The sequence below is a fragment of the Vipera ursinii genome (assembly GCF_947247035.1).
Source record: "Vipera ursinii genome assembly, chromosome: 2".
In the NCBI taxonomy this organism is placed as follows: Eukaryota; Metazoa; Chordata; class Lepidosauria; order Squamata; family Viperidae; genus Vipera; species Vipera ursinii.
In genome coordinates this window covers 187,069,583-187,090,524 of record NC_139513.1, presented here as the reverse complement: position 1 = coordinate 187,090,524, position 20,942 = coordinate 187,069,583, and the positions used below count along the sequence as shown (strand labels likewise).

General features: G+C 38.9%; 1 protein-coding gene across 3 annotated transcripts in view; it reads right to left on the bottom strand.

Annotated features, from left to right (window-relative positions):
- Nucleotides 1–1,263: 1,263 nt before the first annotated feature.
- Nucleotides 1,264–20,942, bottom strand: part of SLC22A15 (solute carrier family 22 member 15) — a 44,285-nt gene continuing 24,606 nt past the window's right edge. For 2 of the 3 annotated variants that reach the window (XM_083356783.1, XM_083356784.1), the window contains 4 exons: nucleotides 15,552–15,672; nucleotides 11,094–11,166; nucleotides 7,956–8,144; nucleotides 1,264–3,920 (listed from right to left, as the gene is read on the bottom strand). In XM_083356783.1, coding sequence (XP_083212909.1) covers nucleotides 3,840–3,920; nucleotides 7,956–8,144; nucleotides 11,094–11,166; nucleotides 15,552–15,672 — 464 coding nt within the window. In that variant the 3' untranslated portion in view covers nucleotides 1,264–3,839. The remainder of the gene's footprint in view (nucleotides 3,921–7,955; nucleotides 8,145–11,093; nucleotides 11,167–15,551; nucleotides 15,673–20,942) is intronic. The other variant, XR_014491772.1, reaches the window with a different exon arrangement.

The window sequence follows — 20,942 nt, the reverse complement described above, 5'->3', positions numbered from 1 at the left end:
CTTGCCACTAGAGTTAGGGGAGTGTTTAGATGGAAAAATGAAACCTTTATGATTCCTCTGAAGAACCCGAGAGCCTGAAACATTTCCAAGGACACTGCAGCAGATGTGGAGGAGAACAGATGGTTCCCACAACAAAGTGAAATTGTTCACAGAGAATACTTGAGAAGGTGAAGATTTGGCCAGAGAGATTGTTGTTTAATTCTATGACATGGTGTCTGGGAACCTCAGAGTTAATTTTGCTTTGACAGTACTATGCTGAGTACGATTTTTGGAAATCGAATGAGCCTGGTGATTTAGTTGGATCCTCAAGCCTGATGTTGTCAATATGCTTTTTTCACATGACTCTGTAACTCATTTATTCATAAGAACATTCTGTGTGTGCACCTAGCAATTTTAGCTGAAATCTGACCCCCTCGCTTCACAACATTTTTTACATGTAACAGATTTCCTGTTACAAATCATAAAAATTTTGACCCCAAAACTATAGGGAAAAAACTTCAGAGATATCAAACATCAGAACATTTTCTTAGATACAGGCTTTCTGATTGCCAGGCATTCCCTTGTTCAATCCAATCTTCCCCATATCATTGGTAAAATATTCTGTTTCTATACAGCCCTTTGCCTCTGCACCTGTGTGCCTATTTTTACCCACTTTCAAATTACAGTCCATGGCCTTTGTTCCTTATCTCTCATTTCTGTCTCTTGTTATATTGACAGTAAATGCCACAACATTTCAGCCTTGTCTGTCACTTGCTTTTCTTTCTTGATGGTAAATATAAAACTGAACTGTCTCTTGTTAATTGCTAATTGCCGCCCCAAAGAAGCATACAAACATCCAAATTATATAGAAAAGGGAGGCAATTGATTGGCCCCTTTATCAGTTAAGAGGGTGATTTGCAAAATGTTGCCTCGTGATGACAGGAACATAAAGAGACACTTCATATTTGCAAGGCCACAATTATTATACGCTATTAGCAGGATTCTGACTGCCATTGATGCCATAAGAAACTGTCTGGGCATAACAGGCATAGCTGAGGGCACAGTATCTGTGCTTTGGTTTCAGTCTATTAGCTTGATATGCCATCTTTCTCCCAAATGCTGTACATGATACCTCTCAGATTATAACCTAAAAGAGTACTTTTCCCCATATGTACTTACCTGCACCTTAAGATCTTCTAATGAAGCCTTCCACCAAAGGAGGCGACTACAAGCCAGAGTGTTTTTTCTCTGCGGGCATCCCATTTATGCAATGCTCATCCCAACTGGTGCTCACAGTAGCACAATTTTATATTTTATTTGATTTTGTTGTGTATGTTTCCAGGCACATTTTAAAGCATGTCATATTGTAAACCACCCATAAAACTTCATTTTTTAAAATAATGTAAAACTTTTAAAAATTATATAATTACAAATCAGTTTGAATAAGGGTGAGGGTTCAAACTCAGATTGGCTTGGAAATTGGAAACATCCTCTCTTTGTTTTTTATACAACATGGGATACATTGGATTTATTTATTTTTAAGCAAAACAAATACAAATCAGGAGTAACTTGCCTATCACTAGTGATTAAATATTTTTGAACATGGAATCCTCTACATTTAAGGCCAGATTTCTGTAACCAGAAATCTAATAAAATTTAGATTTGAGCAAATCAGTCCAATTCAATTACAACAACTTTAGGTTTGATTAAAAAATGTTCATTCTTAGCATATAAGGGGGAAACATCAAAATGCCTGCAGCTGCTTCAATTTTGGAAGTTTCCCATTTCAGTTGAATTCAGTGGTTTCCATACTACATTTTTGAAGTATTCCTTTCTATATCTCTTTTAAAGCAAAAATAATGGGATGAGGACAACATAGGGCAGGATTATCTTTGCCAAATAGTCCAGCAAAGAGACTAAATTACATTGAAATAATGGATGACAACTGATAAAGATAATGATAGATATTCTGCCTTTGATCACTGGATTTCTGGAGCCCTAAGAAAGTTGGTAGAGCTGATTAGTTGGTATAGCAAACCTAGGGAGAAGCCCTCAGTAATGGCAGGACTTGATTGGGCTTTGATGACAAAGAGAGGTTATAGAGTAAGTGGTCACAGAGAAGGAAGCTGGCATTATATATAGACTTCTCATTTTCTATTCATAAATACAGTAAACTCCATTTAGGCTGTTACCTCTTTGTATCAACTTGTCACCATTTCACTTACTGATGAAACTTAAACTTTGTTCATACAGAATTTTAAAGGGAGATTTGAATCAAGAGTCAATTCCTGACTGATTTGCCTTGCTTGTGCTGGACACCCAGTGGTGTTTCCAGAACGAGAACAGAAATGTAATAATGCATTAGCATATCAGAGTATAAAATTAAGCTTGTAACTAGGTGCTCAGGAAACTGGGAGGTGACAAAATGAATGAAGTCCATCTCAGAGCAGGTCTAAGGGGGAGAAAGTTTAAGAAAGTGACAGATGAAGAGGGCCAGTTAATATAACAGCACTGATTACCTCTCATTGGGCAACTTTGCAAATTGTTTTAACAACCCTAGAAGCAGCAGAAAATATATCAAATCTGCAAAATGAATGCTGATGTGAATTGGGTTAACTTAATGCTTTTGATTAAAGCTTTGGCCAATCAGAGCAAGGGGTAAAAACAGAAGTAACTGCACAGAGTTGGGATAGCTAAAAACAGGATTTAAGGGGGTGGAGTTCAGTAAAAGTGAGATAGCAGAAGTTATAGTTTTATTCCTCTGAACCTGAATTCACATAGTGTTCTGTACTGATGAGGCTGGCTCTACCAGACATAGCCACCGCAAGCCAAGAATTTGTCAAAATAGCGATATGTGTGCCTTGATGTCATGATGCAAACTTCACCCATTATGTACTTGCAAAGAGAGTTTGTGTTGCATTATCATACCACACATTTTGTCATTTGTTCCTCATAGGCCCTACTCAAGTGTAGTTCTTATTTCACCTTCACCCTTATTCAGCCTCCCCAAAGGAATACACTATATTGCTCAGCCCATTTATGAAGTTAATGGTACCATCAAGCATATTTCATAAATTACGTAAACTGAGGTAGATAGTTTCTACATAAATCATTGATTTCAAGGATATATTCCACTATATTCTCATAAAGATTTCTGTAGTCCCCTGATGTTACACAAACAGAAAAGTGAAAGTGGACATAGAAGCTATTTTTTGCCAGATGTGGAAATACAATAGATTGAAAAAAATCAAGGAGGATCTTTGGCAATAATTAAAAGTATATCTGAAAAATGTCATAGATCATGATTAGTTCCCTTTTAACATCAGTCATTTCAACTTATGAACTTCTCTTCTTTGCAACATTATCACACACTATAAAACCTGAACATTTACCAATTCTATATTATATACAGCATTAGATTTTACAGTATAAATGTAACATCTTGCAATATCTGAAACCATTTTTTTCCTATTCAATAGCTAATAATAGCTTTCCATAGTCAAATTTTCAGTAGAGTAAAATAAAACCAAAGTGCAACAAACATGAAATTCACTTAACAAAAACAAAGTGCAAAAAAAATTATAATATATGCTGAAGATTTGGCTACACAACAGATGGACTGTCATAATTCAAAACTAACAGTTCACTTGCATATTTCTTACTGTCCTAAATCAGTCAGCTCCATGTGTCAAGGGAGCCTCCTAGGGGCCGTAGTCTTCTATTACAATATGATAACTGAATCATTTTTTTTAAAAAAAGCACAGTATCATATTGCTACTGTCACAATTGCACCTGGCATTTAAGAAAGCTTTACCCAGCTTTTTCTCCATAAAGAGGGCTTAATATTAGACAGGGATCCCTCACTTGATCATCTGAGTCTCTTCACTGGCATCATAGAATTCTTCATTGTCACTTTCGGTCCTGGATGAATCTTGGTCAGACTAAAACAAAAGTAAGAGTTTGATCTCAGGAATATTTCTTCAGCATGCTTTGGATAAAATATTAATAGGATCAATCTTGAGACTGCAATAACATTTTACCAATGTATGGGTGGAAGACAGAAGTCTTTAGCAGGTTTACCTTCTCTTACTGTTTTTAGCTTTCCAACTGCAATGGACATATTAAGAATAATTTACAAAGGTTTTAAGGATTTAAAAAGTATTGAAATAGCATATATGAAAATACAGTAACTACTAGTGGAAATTATACTGGTGTATTCCAATAAACATGTATTTTTTAATTTTATTAGAAATACTATACAATTTGTACTCATAAAGAAAGCTGAGTGCCGAAGAATTGATGCTTCCAAATTGTGTTGGAGAAGACTCTTGAGAGTCCCTTGGACTGCAAGAAGATCAAATCAGCCAATCCTAAAGGAAATCAATCTTGATTGTTCCTTGGAAAGACAGATATTGAAGCGGAAGCTTCAATGCTTTGGCCACCAATTGAGAAGAGAGGACTCATAGGAAAAGACCCTGATGTTGGGAAAGATTGAAGGCAAAAGGAGAAGAGTCTGGCAGACAATGAGATAGTCTCATTGACCCAGTGGGCATGAGTTTGGGCAGACTCAGGGACACAGTGGAGGACGGGGGTGGGGCAGTCTGGCATGCTGTGGTCCATTGGGTTGCAAAGAGTCAGATGTGACTTAGCGAATGAACAACAAAAATGCAATTTGTGCCCCAGCGAGTCATAGTTTCAGAGATACTGTATTTCCTTACCTAGACAGAAAAAACAAAATCACCATGAGCAGGCAAAAAAGCAGTGGGAGCAGGCATGACTTTCAACTTCCTGCAGACTTCCCCATTCGGTTTCCTTGTGGGAAGCTGGCAGGGAGCATCAGAAATCTTCCTTCCTTCCTCCTTCTTTCCTTCCTTCCTTGCCTCCCCTCCCCCTCAAATGCCTGCCAGCTTCCCCATTTCCAGTATGAAAATGAGTGGGGCAGCCAGCAGGAAGTTGCAAAGCCAAGGCTAATAGAACAGATTCTGTTGTGGTGCCCCTTCTTCCATCTTCACAATTCTCATCAGACACTAATTATGCCTGTTTGACTGTGATTTAAAATACCATATGAAGCAACCTCTATAGATAGTAAATCACATTTTATAGTTTATGCCAGAAGATGGAAACTATGGCTTTGAGATATAGAAGAACAATAGTTCCCTAGCTAACATAACCAAAAACACTGGATATTGGGAGATATAATTCATGAATATTTCAACTTCAACCCAATTAGTATGCTATATGAAACCTACCAACTATGGCTTATTCAGAAGCCATTCAAAACATGGTTTAGCACAAAGAATGAATTTGGGGATTGACTGAAAATCGACTAGAAATTTCCATGCTAAGTAATAGAACTTGGATCATTCAGTTTTCAACACTCTACAAGACAGTAGTTCTATTTTTGTTGTTCTGTTACATGTATTTTCAATTGTCAGTCAGAAGATAGGGTAAAGGTACTAACTACTAAAATGTGTAAGACGTTATCTCTTTGGCCAAAGAACTATGTATCGTAAAATGATTTAAATAATAACACTGTTGGGGATCTTCTTATGTATTTCTTTATGTGAATTTAGTTGGGGGTGGGGTGGTGGAGTTAAAGAAGAATGTTCACCACATTTCTAAGAGAAAAAAAGCAATTATGTAAAACAGAGACTGGAAAATGCCATCAGTTGACAGAATTATAAATAGATTTAGCAACTGATTATGTCCAACTCTTGAAATTTAATCAGAGGCTCATCTTTCTGATGAATGGGAAGCTTTTCTGAATATTAAGAAAGTTTTCCTATATTTGCCTGTGGAAATGTAATACATACAATAAAACCTCAATTTAATGAAATCAATATTTAACAGATTTTGCATGCAAGAGACTAAACTGAAATAACACACAAGTCAGTTCCATGTAAAAATAGTTTGGTGGAGGCAGTTAAAATTTGCAATTAAATTCTACGTTAATCATTTGTGTTAATATATTTTATATGTATAATTATGTATACTACTGCCTTGAATGGCATTATCTGAAATTTAATAGGTATTTGGGAATAGCAGATACTATTCCCCTATTAAATTGTTGCTTTCTAATTAAGATTTTCCTAAAGAAGAAAGGGTTGAAAGCAAATTAGATTCATTTACCAATAAAGTTAAGGCCCAAACTTTACTTATCCAAAGCTCTTTCAAGGCCATTTTTGTGAATTTGGTGATCTAGTTCGCCTACCTTATCCACTTTCCTCCCCTTTTCTCCTTTTCTTTCAATCTTGCCCTATTATACAGGGAGTGCAGAATTATTAGGCAAGTTGTATTTTTGAGGATTAATTTTATTATTGAACAACAACCATGTTCTCAATGAACCCAAAAAACTCATTAATATCAAAGCTGAATATTTTTGGAAGTAGTTTTTAGTTTGTTTTTAGTTATAGCTATTTTAGGGGGATATCTGTGTGTGCAGGTGACTATTACTGTGCATAATTATTAGGCAACTTAACAAAAAACAAATATATACCCATTTCAATTATTTATTTTTACCAGTGAAACCAATATAACATCTCAACATTCACAAATATACATTTCTGACATTCAAAAACATAACAAAAACAAATCAGTGACCAATATAGCCACCTTTCTTCGCAAGGACACTCAAAAGCCTGCCATCCATGGATTCTGTCAGTGTTTTGATCTGTTCACCATCAACATTGCGTGCAGCAGCAACCACAGCCTCCCAGACACTGTTCAGAGAGGTGTACTGTTTTCCCTCCTTGTAAATCTCACATTTGATGATGGACCACAGGTTCTCAATGGGGTTCAGATCAGGTGAACAAGGAGGCCATGTCATTAGATTTCCTTCTTTTATACCCTTTCTTGCCAGCCACGCTGTGGAGTACTTGGACGCGTGTGATGGAGCATTGTCCTGCATGAAAATCATGTTTTTCTTGAAGGATGCAGACTTCTTCCTGTACCACTGCTTGAAGAAGGTGTCTTCCAGAAACTGGCAGTAGGACTGGGAGTTGAGCTTGACTCCATCCTCAACCCGAAAAGGCCCCACAAGCTCATCTTTGATGATACCAGCCCAAACCAGTACTCCACCTCCACCTTGCTGGCGTCTGAGTCGGACTGGAGCTCTCTGCCCTTTACCAATCCAGCCACGGGCCCATCCATCTGGCCCATCAAGACTCACTCTCATTTCATCAGTCCATAAAACCTTAGAAAAATCAGTCTTGAGATATTTCTTGGCCCAGTCTTGACGTTTCAGCTTGTGTGTCTTGTTCAGTGGTGGTCGTCTTTCAGCCTTTCTTACCTTGGCCATGTCTCTGAGTATTGCACACCTTGTGCTTTTGGGCACTCCAGTGATGTTGCAGCTCTGAAATATGGCCAAACTGGTGGCAAGTGGCATCTTGGCAGCTGCACGCTTGACTTTTTTCAGTTCATGGGCAGTTATTTTGCGCCTTGGTTTCTCCACACGCTTCTTGCGACCCTGTTGACTATTTTGAATGAAACGCTTGATTGTTCGATGATCACGCTTCAGAAGCTTTGCAATTTTAAGAGTGCTGCATCCCTCTGCAAGATATCTCACTATTTTTGACTTTTCTGAGCCTGTCAAGTCCTTCTTTTGACCCATTTTGCCAAAGGAAAGGAAGTTGCCTAATAATTATGCACACCTGATACAGGGTGTTGATGTCATTAGACCACACCCCTTCTCATTACAGAGAGGCACATCACCTAATATGCTTAATTGGTAGTAGGCTTTCGAGCCTATACAGCTTGGAGTAAGACAACATGCATAAAGAGGATGATGTGGTCAAAATACTCATTTGCCTAATAATTCTGCACTCCCTGTATGTCAATGAACATATAATGAACTCTAGAAGTAGAGTACTCTATAAGTCCTTGTTTTTATTTCTTGAAAGCCATCATGACAAGCTAACATGACAATAATTTAGAAAGGTTTTCCTAACCAACTTGATAGTTAACATAAAATAAAATACCTGTGAATCTTCTAAGATCTTCAGTGACATGGCTTCACCCTCAAGCCTTCGATATGAGCAAACCGGTATATCAGATAATGTCTCCAACAGTGGGCTATTTAGGGTTTCTGGAAGTAAGAGACTCAGAAGACCAGATAATACACTTGCCACTCCAAACACAATGTATGGCAGACACCAATATATAACTTTCTGTTAAAAAAAGAGGATTATTTGGGGTGGCAATTATACTTTTCATGTTAATCCCACAATCCTTTGGCACAATTAAATAATTTTTAGATGCTCCGAACTGTGTATCTTCAGTACACCTTAACTGACCCAAAATTATGTATTTTCAATATGTATGTTTATTCAATATATATTATATTCAATAATTTTAGTATGTAAGGAACTAGAAGAAAATTAAGAAATGATAGGTCTTCTAATGGAAGAAGATGGCAAAAAGGTAATGGGCAGCAAGGAAAAAGCACAACTGCTTAATTCCTTCTTTACTTTTATGGAAAAACAGCCCAATCGATCAACAACAGAGTAAGAGACAGAACAGAAATGCAGGTCAAAATATGTAAGAAATTGATAAGAGAACACCTATGTACACTAAAGAAGTCCAAATCACCAGGACCAGATGGTTTATATCCCAGAGTTTTGAAGGAGCTGGCAAGTGGGATCTTGGAACCACTGAACCAAATCTTTCAAAGATCCCAGAGCACTGTGGAACTAACAAGCCTGGAAAAGAGCTGAAACTGATTCCAATCTTCAAGAAGGGGAAAAAAGTGAATTTAGGAAATGATAAGACCAATCAGCTTGACATCAATACCTGGAAAAATACTGAAAGAGATAAGCAACAGATTTGTAAGCACCTACAAAATGAACAAGACAATCAGTAGAAGCATGAGTTTGTTAAAAGGTTATCATGCCAAACAAACCTTACTGTCTTTTTTTTTTATAATGTGACTCTTCTTAAAAACCTTATTGCTTGACACCTCGAGTGATGAAGCACCCACAATGTCTGAAGGCAAGCTGTCTGAAGGCCTCAAAGGAACTATAACTACTGTACATGGAGGAAGCATGCAGTGAGGTGCCTCAAAGTTCTGTCTTAGGCCCAGTGTTCTTCAACATTTTCATAAATGATCTAGATACAGGTCTAGAAGGGGCGTTTATCAAATTTGCAGATGACACCAAGGTGGGGGGAACTGCCGACACTTTAGCAGATGCAACAAGATGCAGTTCAATGGTGAGAAAAGTAAGGTCTTGCACTTAGGCAAGAAAAACCAGATACACAGGTACAGAATAGGGAGTACTTGGCTCAATAATAGTACCTGTGAGAGGGATCTGGGTAATCCTTAAACAATGCTGAGACCCTAAGAAAGAATGCAGAAAAGAGCAACAGATATTATAAGGGGTCTGGAGGCTAGTCCATATCATGAATGGTTAAGGGAACTAGGTATCTCTAATGAAGAGAAGGGTGACATGATAGACATGATAGTACAGATCTTCCTGTACTAGAGGGGGGGGGTGTCACAGAAAAGAAGGGGTCAATTTATTCTCCACAATACCTGAAGGCAGGACAAGAAGCAAGGCATGGAAGCTCATTAAAGAGAGATCTAAACTAGAACCAAGGAGAATCTTCCTGATAGTGAGAACAATTAACCAGTGGAACAGCTTGCCTCCTGGAGTTGTGGGTATTCAATCACTGGAGTTTTTCAACAAAAGATTGGACAACAGGATGATAAGGTCACCTGCCTTGGGCAGGGGGTTGGACTAAAAGATTTCTAAGATTCCGTCTAGCCTTGTGATTCTGTGAAAATTATGAAAGCACAGATAAATATACAAAGCTATACTAGGCAGAGAAGAAGTGGAAATATATAGTGGCTGATGAAAACTAGATTGAAACTAGCATTTTGACTCTAGGAAATCATCTAAGTCCTTTGGTAACCTTCCTATCCTTATTTTATTCTATCGTGCTTGTCTCTCTCTCTGTGTGTATTTCTGGCTGGAAAAGCATCAGCTGAGATAAACTGTAGAAGTCACAGCTCTCTTGTTTTTCAGATCCCATCTGTTTAAGTAATGGTGATAAACATAATAAAAGCCTTGACTTTTTAATAAAATCAGTGCTTTCATTCTGACAGAGAATTTGCTTCTATCATTTACCCAGGTATGTGTTTAGACCACTAAAAGAATATAGGAAGTTTGCTACTTTCTATTTGAGTAAATACTCCAGAGAGAGATTTTTCGCTGGAATAAAGTAGATGGTGCAGCATAATGAATAGGCTTTCCTTAGGCATGCAGGAGAACATAGGGGGAATTGTGGTGAAGGCCTAAGTGAGTCCAACTCAAGGGGAGTGCCGACCCATTGTGCAAGAGTGTCCCAGTTACAACCTGTGTTTATAACCAGATCCTGTATGTCCAAATTGATGCAGCAATCATGCCAAGAATGATCTTCACCTACATCATTCAAGCAATCAGAGCTTAGAGCATCTTAATATGTCCGACAAGTTACCCTGAAAAATGAATACACTGGAAATAACCATGTTGATCCCTCTGTGGGAAAAGGCAAGAACTTTGTCCTGAAGGATAATACTGCAACCTACTGCTTCATTAGATGTTGCTTTTATATTCTAGCTACTGGCTCCCTCCTGGGTCAGAAGAATTAAGAAAGAAACACTACTTCCAAACTCTGTGGAAGGGGGGGGGGTCCTTTCTGAAACTCTGCAGTACTAATGCAATGAAAACAGAGACCAGCAACCAGATGGTAGGAGGCAGACTTGCAATGGGCAAATTGGAGTCCAAAAGTTCCAGTAGACCGAAGCCTCCAGTAGACAATGTAGGTTGTCTTCCATTTTCCCATGGAAAACACCTCTTTCCTGCAACATCACCTTGGATTGTCTTTAACTGTCTCAGCAGTGGGCTGGCAATGAGAGTCCATTTAGAAGGCATGTTCTAAGCAAGTGGGGCTACCTCTCTGAGGCAGGACAAGGTGATTGTGTGGATGTAGTCCTTATCACAAAATCTGTCTCTAAAAACAATACCATAGCAGCACTGTTTCTGTTGCAAAGAAACAATTTAAATAAATCTACACATTTTTGCTAATCCCATTTGGAGGTACAATGAGCATGAAGGGAATAGAAAATAGTTCAGTCATACCAGAGATGGGACAAAAGGAGCAATAATTCCACCAACTCGAGAAAACATAGAACAGGTTCCCATTCCAACATTCCTTAGGGAAGTAAAACACAATGATATTCATGTGAAAGTCTCTTCCAATTTAGGATTGGAGTTATACTTCTAAATACCAAGAGATCTAAGAATTCTTAGAACTTTAAAATAATTATATTTTTATATTTTAAAATTATATATTTTAATTATAATTAAAATACTTATTTTAAACATTTATGATAATTGTACCACTGGAAATCCCAGAGCTGCACAAAGCTTTGAAAGCCATTGAGAGAAAGGGAAAAAAATATTCAACCAGCAATAATGTCAACAACATTTCAATTCAATTCAGAACAGAACTGGAAGGGACCTTGGAGGTCTTCTAGTCCAACCCCCTGCTCAAGGAGGAGATCTACACCAGGGGTCCCCAACCTGTGGGTCATTGCCTGGTAGTGGCCTGTGGCCTGCTGGCTACCGGGCCACGGGACAGGCTGGCCAGTGCATGCACATGTGCGCACACACCCACCCAGTTGTGTTAGCGCCATGGCCGAGGGGCCAAAAACAAGAAGCCACACCATGGGATGCAAAAATGGGACACCGCCGCACCGTGGGGTGCGAAAATGTGATGTTGCCATGCCTTAGGGTACAAAAATGGGATACCGCTGCACTGCAGGGTGCAGAAATGGGGCGCTGTGCCACGCAAGAACAGGGCAAGGCTAGCAAGTATCACACAAGTGGCTGCCCAGTCTCTTCTTAAAAACCTCCTGTAATGAACCCACCCTGACTTCTGAAGGCAAGTTGTTCCACTGGTTAATTGTCCTCACTGTTAGGAAGTTTCACCTTAGTTCCAGGTTGCTTCTCTCCTTGATTTGTTTCCATTCATTGTTTCTTGTCCTGCCCTCTGGTGCTTTGGAGAATAAGTTGACCCCCTCTTCTTTCTGGTAGCCCCTCAAATACTGGAATGCTGCTATCATGCCACCCCTAGTCCTTATTTTCTATAGACTAGCCAAACCCAAATCCTGCAACCGTTCTCAATGTTTTAGTCTCCAGGCCTTTATTCATCTTAGTTGCTCTTTTTCCAAAGTCTCAACATCTTTTTTTGTAATATGGTGACCACGACTGGATGCAGTATTCCAGGTGTGGTCTCACTAAGGTTTTATAAAGTGATACTAATACATCATGTGATTTTGATTCTATGCCTCTGTTTATACAAACAAGGATTGTATTAGCTTTTTTTGGCTGCCGTCGCACATTACTAACTCATATTTAAGTGATCTTCCACTAGGACTGTTTTTGAGCCAGGTTTCACCTAATCTGTACTTGTACCTTTGGTTTTTCCTGCCTAAGTATACAATCTTGCTTTTTTCCATATTAAATTTCATGTTGTTGGATAGGGCCCATTGTTCAACTCTGTTAAGATCTTTTTGGATCATGAGTTTGTCTTCTGGGCCAGTTTAGTGTCACCTGCAAATTGGATGAGTTACCCTTCTATTCCTTCATATAAGTAATTTATGAAGTTATTGAAGATTACTGGGCCTATTTAATTTTATTTACGTTTAATTCTAAGCAAGATCATTCTGGCCTTGGCCTGGGAGTTCATGGCTTCCATGACAGCCATGGACCTGACTCAAATAATTCAAGACCCGACCCATAGACTTTTAAATTTTGCCCTGTAAACCGCCCTGAGTCTTTCAGGAATAGGGCGGTATATAAAACTAATTAAATAAATAAATAATGGAGGGCACACACTCGACCTGGTTTTTATCTCTGGGCAGTGGATTAATGATCTAGGTAGGGGGGATTTAACCATCCAAGCCCTGTCATGGTCTGATCATTTTCTCCTCTGGCTAGACTTTCAGTACACCACCCCCTGCCGCTGGAAGGCGGAACCGACCAGGTGGTTCTGCCCCAGGCACCTGATGGACCCTGAGAGGTTCCAGACGGAGCTTGGGACATTTCCTGCTTCCCTTGCCCACGACTCTGCCGAGGCTATAGTAGCAGCCTGGGAGAGGGCGGCTGCTGGGGCCTTGGATCGAATTGTGCCTTTGCGGCCTCTGACCCCGCGCAGATCCCAGGTGGCCCCCTGGTTTACCGAGGGACTCTGAGAGATGAAGTGCCGGAAAAGACGCCAAGTGAGCTGTTGGAGGTCCAGCAGATCTGAATCTGACTGAACACAGCTAAGAACTTATCTTAAGTCTTACCTAGTGGCGATGGAAGCGGCAAAGCGTGTTTACTTTTCCACTCTCCTTGCGTCCGCAGATAACCGCTCAGCCGTCCTGTTTAGAGTTACCCGCTCACTGCTTAACAAGCGACCGAGGGAAAACCCTTTGCAGGGTAGGGCTGAGGAAATTGTACAGTATCTGCAGGATAAAATCACTCAGATCCGTACTGGCTTGGACTCTGACTGGGTGGAATCTGGCGGAGTGGAGAGGGCAGGTCTTGGTTATACCATTTGGGGTGAGTTTGACCCTGTTTCTTTGGATGATGTGGACAGGATTATGTGTAAACTGAGCGCTACAACTCGTTGATTGGACCCATGTCCCTCCTGGCTAGTTTCGGCTGCCGAGGAGGTGACAGGGGGCTGGCTCCAGGCAGTTGTCAACGCTTCATTGATAGAGGGTGTCTTCCCCTCCGCCTTAAAAGAGGTGGTGGTGAGGCCCCTTCTCAAGAAGCCTGCCCTGGACCCGGCCTCGTTGAATAATTATCGTCCTGTCTCCAACCTTCGCTTTGTAGCGAAGGTTGTTGAAAGTGTTGTGGCACGTCAGCTCCCGCAATTCCTGGATGAAGCAGACTATCTGGACCCGTACCACTCCAGTTTCAGGCCCGGTTACAGCACGGAAACGGCATTGGTCGCACTGGTAAATGATCTCTGGTGGGCCCGGGACAGGGGTTGCTCCTCTGTCCTGGTCCTACTTGACCTCTCAGTGGCTTTTGATACCATCGACCATGGTATCCTGCTGCGACAGCTTGAGGGGCTGGGAGTGGGAGGCACTGTTTTATGGTGGTTCTCCTTTTATTGGGTTAAATTGTCATTTATTTATTACATCCATTGTTTAATTCTTTTTTAAATTTTGTACTTTATGTTTTTTAATTTTTTATTGTTGTGAGCCACCCTGAGTCCTTGGGGAGAAGGGCGGCATATAAATTTAATAAATCTAAATCTAAATCTAATCTAAGAAAGGTCTCATCAGCACATGATAAAGATTTTTTTGTTTTATACATACCTATTTCACAGTCTTTTTTGTTTTCTCTCCACTTGTTTTCTTTCCACTATTTTGATATTTGACAATAACTTTTATTTCCACATTATTTTTTTTAAGAGATATTCAATCCAACTCTAAATTCAAGTCCCTTGAAAACCAACACAGTCTTTTTTATTTGATTTATAGAGCTGCCCAATTCTCAACATGGTTAAAAATGGTTATATTAAAAAAGAACCAAAAAAACAACAACACCAAAGCACAATAAATGTTTAAAACAAAATAAATGAGCCCAACCATACAGTAGCATATTTCAAAGCCTTTTAATTCTAGATGGGCTCATCCCACAAACTGGAAATGCTCTAATACTAATATTTCTACTAGCTGAAATATTTATTATACAGTAGGGCTATGAATATTTTGAAAATAGACCTTGTTCAAAAGAAATGCTTCTGAACTCCCATGAGTATGTAACAATATTCCGCCATTAATTATAGCATATATTGATAACCTTGTTAAAACAGGCACATATTTTCTTTTAGGCTTGCACTCAAGCAAGTTCCAAAACATTTCTTCCAAATCATTTCTGAAACATGCAAAGCCCTAATCTCTTATTTTGTCTGCTAAATGTATAGCAGCATAACAATGACATTCTTTATTATGTTGACTATGTTTCAATATTTTCATTCTGCCTGCATTTGGACCAAGTGTGAAACAGCTACTGAAATGTTTTTATATCAACTCTAAAAACCCTACATTAATCCAAAAGCTATACATCCAGTTTTTAAAGATAACATTTTCTATATGATCTACATGCTTTATCTAAACAAGGCTTTTAGTTTAGGTTTTGCATATTTAAAAAATTATTTAGATGTATACACCTCTTTTTATTCAGGAGCTCAAGGCAGCATGCATTCCACTTCCTCCTATTTTTCTCCACAACAAGAATCCTGCTAGATAGGTAGGCTTAGGAAAGAATGACTGACAAAATGCCAATGAGCTTTTCTCACTAGGGGCAGATTCAAACCTGGCTCTCCTTGCCTCTAATGTCTAGTAGTCCAATCAGTTAAACATTATATTTTAGACAGAGCTCAAATTCTAATAAGCAAGAACTCTGAGCTTGCTGATTTGCTGCCCCTCTGCTAAATGAGAGAATCTAAGAATGGTGTTCTACGTCAACAAAAACAGAATGGATAAGCAATGACATAGAGTTGCATTAAGTCACTACAAACTGAATTTGTCTTACCTGATAACGGTAGGATAGAGTTCCGATGTGTAGATATATACAATGTTAAAGGCAGAACTGATGGTCAGTTTTCCAAGTAAAGACAAAGAACGGATGTTCACAATCGCAAATACTCCTGAAGCTATTGGAGCAAAGAAGGATAACTTTTAGAATTCTCTTTATCCCAGAATTGGTTTATTTATCTATCGAACTTAGGTACTGCCTCATCTCTCCAGGCAGTTTCTATGCAAAGTACTCCCACCGCAGGTCCCCTCTCTCTGCTGAGAAAGCATTTATGTGGTAGGCTACCACTGACAGACAGAACTAAATAAAATCATATGACCTTATTAAAATTGTTTATCAAGAAAAATGTTTTATAATATTCAAACTTTGTAATAATCCACTTTTTTATAACAGCATGTTTTTAAAATAAATGCTGCATGGGAACAATGAAGGTCCCATATAGCAGGATCAAATTTCAGTAATCAGAAGGGGGAATTGTCTTTCTCTATTATAAGAATAGCAAATGTTTTTCACTCTGAGAAACAAACTCAGATTTGGATATCATTAGAACATGTTTTCATTTACAAGCTTATCTGGTTATAGTATTTTTTTTATTTTTTTAATCCCATTTATATCCCGCCCTTCTCCGAAGACTCAGGGCGGCTTACAATCTAAGAAGCACAAATCAATGTGCTTAGCAATAGCCTTCATTCTATGTATATGCCTGCTTATTAGGGCTTTCAGCAGCATTATTACAAAGTCAGCCATCTGCCTCCCCCTTTGTTATTTCTACGTGAAAATGGCAGCCATTTTAGATCACAGCCTTATATCCATTCAAAAGCAAAAGACAAAATAAAAGTTTTGGTTATGCACTAAATTATTCAAAGTAAATGAAACCTAAGAAAACTGGTTCACTATATTCTGCCAAGCTTATAGAAAGCAGAGAAGCATTCCTGAAACAGAAGTTTGTGAGATTCAAACAGTGAATCACACAAAGCTCCCAGAAGCCAAATAAGAGTCACCATTATGAGGGACTTCCGGTGGCGGCGCGGCGCCGAAGACAGCCTCTCCGGGCTGCCCGCGGCTCAGCTGAGTTATTTTCGCCCGAAACAGCGCCGATCAGCTGTTCGGGCGAATTTGAAGCCCCCTCCTCGGGAGAAGAGGAGGGGGTGAGCTCCCAGGTAGGGGTAGAGTTCTCCAGGGCCGCCTGAGCTTATGGCTTGGGCGGCTGAAGGATTGAACTCCCCCGTAGCCTGGGCTGCTCCCAGCTGGCCAGCGCCTCTGCTCCTGATTTCTTGGAGCAGAGCCAGGCGTCTGCGACCACCCCTGCCTGAAGGAATGACTATGGATTAAAGGAGCAGGCAGAGCAATACAAGAGGAAAAGGTGAAGAGGATTATTATATTTTACTCTCCAGCTTGATGGACTTTTTTTGGATTATAAATCTGAAGTGAAAGTGCGTCACAATTGGTAAAAGATGGCGGCTAAACCACCCCCTAAAACTCTTCGGAGTGCTGGAACTTCTCCGGTGCAACAATCATTACTGCAGGCGCTGCATCCTCCTGATGTATTGACATCAAAGGACTTACAAGATGCTCTTGAAAAACACACCCAGGTAATTTTGGAATCAATTAATGATAGATTTGCACAGATGGAGGAGAAATTGGAGAAATTGGAGGAGAGAATGGAGGAGAGGATGGAACAGAAGTTCAGAGTGATGAAGGTAGACATCTTGTCTTCAGTGTGTAAAGTGGCTCGTTGTGTGGAAGAATTGGAGGAAAAGCTAGAAGATTTGACTCAAAAGAATGCTATATTAGAAGCAAAAGTATTGGAGAATGAAGATAAAATGGAAAAGGAACTGAGTCTTGCTCAATATTACCAGATGCAGTTTGCCATTAGAATTAGAGGCTTAAAGGAGAATATTAAGGAAGATCTAAAGCAGCTGGTTTCTGAGGCTTTCGAAGTAGTATTGAAACAGCCAGCATCTGAAATAAAAGGAGGCATGGATAAAGTGTTTCGTTTGAATTCATGGATTGCTGGACAGAGAAAGTTGCCTAGAGATGTGGTGGTATATTTTGCAAAAAGGGAAATTAGAGATGAAGTTATACGAGCTGCTTATGATACTAAAGTTGTGATTGCTAATCAAGAAGTTTTGGTCTTAAAGGAAATTCCTCCAAAGATTCTAAGGAGAAGGAAGGATTTTACATTTCTTGTGCAAGAGCTCAAGCAACGAGATATAAGGTTCAGATGGGAGATCCCAGTTGGGTTGATGGTGACGCACGAAGGTAAAAGGTACCGTCTGGTTACTGTGATGCAAGCGCGTGATTTCTACAATAATGTTTTAAATGCAACGCCATTAACACTTCTGGAAGCTGAAAAGGGATCTGGAGAAGGAGTGCATCAAGAGGCCGAAGATGGTCAGATAGAAGACAACGGTGTTGGAGGAGATCAAGATATAACCTCGTCGGATGATTCTATAGAACAGAGGGTGACGCGTGCTGCTGCAAAACGATCTAAGAAGAGAAAATAGCAGGATTTGCAGAAGTCTATGGAATTTCTACGACGTATTTATAGTCAAGTATGGGAGGTGGGAAAAGGTTTGGGTGTAGACGCAATATATTTTTATATGTGGTGGTTTTGTGGAAAGGGTGAGCTTTTTTTGGATTAAAGTTTGGTGGAATATACAGAAGATTCTCAAATGGAGGTTAAAGTTTTGTTCGCAATCTTTTTTTTTGTTTGGAATAATTATAGATCTGGCACTGGAAGAGGAACGGCCGATTATAGAAGAGTTGACTTTAAAGTTTTCTGATTTGGTTGAGGTGGCGAAGATTTTGGTTAATTTGAAAGATTATCTGTAAGAACGTTATATCATGGAATGGACAAAATGGATGGAGTCTATTTAGGATAAGTATAGGGTTGAGAAGTATTATGTAGTATTTGAATAACTCTTTTTTCCTTTTTTTCTTTTTCTTTTTCTCTTTCTATCTTGGGTTTTTTTTCTTTTTTCTTTTTGTTTTTAATATATATTTAATACTATTAAGGTTTGTTTTATCCTATATAAGCTAGAGAGTGTTTCTTTTTTTATTTTAGTTTTTTATATATATTTAATATTGCTAAGGTTTGTTTTATCCTATATAAGCTAGAGAGTGATGGATTTTAGAATTTATAGTTGTTAGTATATGGTTGTTTATGTTTGCTTTTTTTTATATATATACCTTGTATTTAGCTCTGGGAAGTCGGGGGGGGAGGGGGGGAGGTAGGGGGGGGAGGAGGGAGGGGGGAGGGGGGGAGGTAGGGGGGGAGGAGGGAGGGGGAAGGGGGGTTTTTTAAAGGAAAATTGTATCTTAAAACTTTTCAATAAAAAAAAAAGAGTCACCATTATGAGCATCAGCCCCTTAAATCCAAATTCTTGAGTTTAGTACTGAAATCAGTAGGGTAAATCAGTGTTATATAGACGTATTAGCTGAGGTGGGAGAGGAGGCAGGAGAACTGGGGGTTCTTTCAAATCCTCAACTCTCTCAGCTCCATAAGATCATGTTGTCAACATTGCAAACGAATTTGGCTGAAGCCATTTCCACTTCATTTTGGTTGCCACAGAGTTGGGAGGGGGGATGAGTATTTTTCAGCTTAGTCAAAAAAATATTTTTTTCTGTGGGAACCAAGGTCATTAGTCCTTCCAGTTTGCGCATGCGGCACTTCTGGACATGCAGGAACAGACTGCTTCCTGCTGTCCGTTTCTTTCTTTTTTGGAGGACCCTGAAAAGGGTCAAAAATCGCCCTGGAGGGGCGATTACTGAGAAGAGGACTTTCCTGTGATCACGGAAGGGCGGCAGCCCACTGCTGTAATCCGGAATCATCTCCTTTGGCCCGAAGAAGAAAAGACCGGCCATAAAGATGGCCGATCATTAAGCTGCTCCCTGCCGAAAGCCAAAGCACTACCTAGCACTAAGAAGCAATGTGGAGGACCTGGGCAAGCTTTTACCTTTCTTATTCCGTAACCATCTTCCTGTGGGACTTTCCTGAAAACCTCCTTCCCCATTTTTTGAGAAAATGGTGAATATCTACTCTGGGAACAAATTTTAACGCCTCAAAGCTACAAAAGAACTTTAATTAATTCAGCAAAGAAATTAAGTAATTTCATCTGTATTTACTAAAAAGCTTTTATTTGTTGCTGGGAATCCACTACCCTATCTTTTCTCTAAGCTGTGAATTAAGGAAAAAATTTGGACTAATCCTACAAAAGTTCTATATTAATTTGGAGAAAGAAAAGAAAATTCCTACATTGCATGTTATATGTTACTGATGACATCTTGTGGTAAAACCTGGTACAGCAAGTAAATTTCCTTTTTTTGTTGTGAGAGCTCACTGAATAACAGCTGTCCTTGACACTAAGATAAGGGTGGGAACACCTGTCACTGAATACAACTGTTCAGGAGGTAGAAAATCTATTACTATTATTAAAACAGCCTCCATGGAAGATTTAACTGCAAACAACAACGAAATGGATGAATACTTCCCACTACTTGATTATAAACTGATATTGGACACGATTTTGGCAATGACAGAGCAAATTAAAGCCAAATTGCAAGAAAAATCTGACAACTTAAAGTTACCAAATCAAATTTTGATTTTAAATGAGGAAAAGATAACCCAAAATCAAATAGAAGTGGAAACTAATACTAAAATAGGAGATTTCAAAGTAAATCAAAAGCAATCTACAGAAGACCTTAAAGTCCAAACTTTAATGGCAACTACAAAACTTGCAACCCAAAAAGCAGCACCACCTGAAGAAAACAACACCAAGAGTGAAGATACTAAAGGCTTTCAAATACAATATATTGGGAATTCAATTAATCAAAAGACAATCATAATACCAGCTACTACTTTCTACCTAACCCAAATAGAATTGGAAGAACAAAAAGATTTGACTGATTTAATGACAACTATATTATATCAACCATCAAAAACTGAATTATCAAAGCAAAAATACAATGGTTACAAAGGGGACATCTTCCTTGCAAAACTGACATTTGAATACTCTCCCTGGACTCAAATAAGGGGTATAGGAAGAAAGGAAGATACATCTGAGATTTTAAAGATGCCAAGAGGGAAGCAGGATTGGCACAAAAGGAAGGCAAGAGTTAGATTTTTTTAAAAAAAACTGAACTTGTTTCTCTTTTGGGGTTCCTAAAGATAGACTATAAAAATATCTTTTTTATGGATTAAGGGGAATCCCTAAAAAGTATAACTGATTTTACATTTAGCTTTTAGATCTGTAAAGGTAAACAAATGTAAGCTTTTAGAATATAACTCCGAACTATATCTTAGAACTTGGAATGACATATCAAAATATAGTATTTTAATAATTGATGTATGGTCAAGATGACTTATAGAATATTCAGTGGTTACTT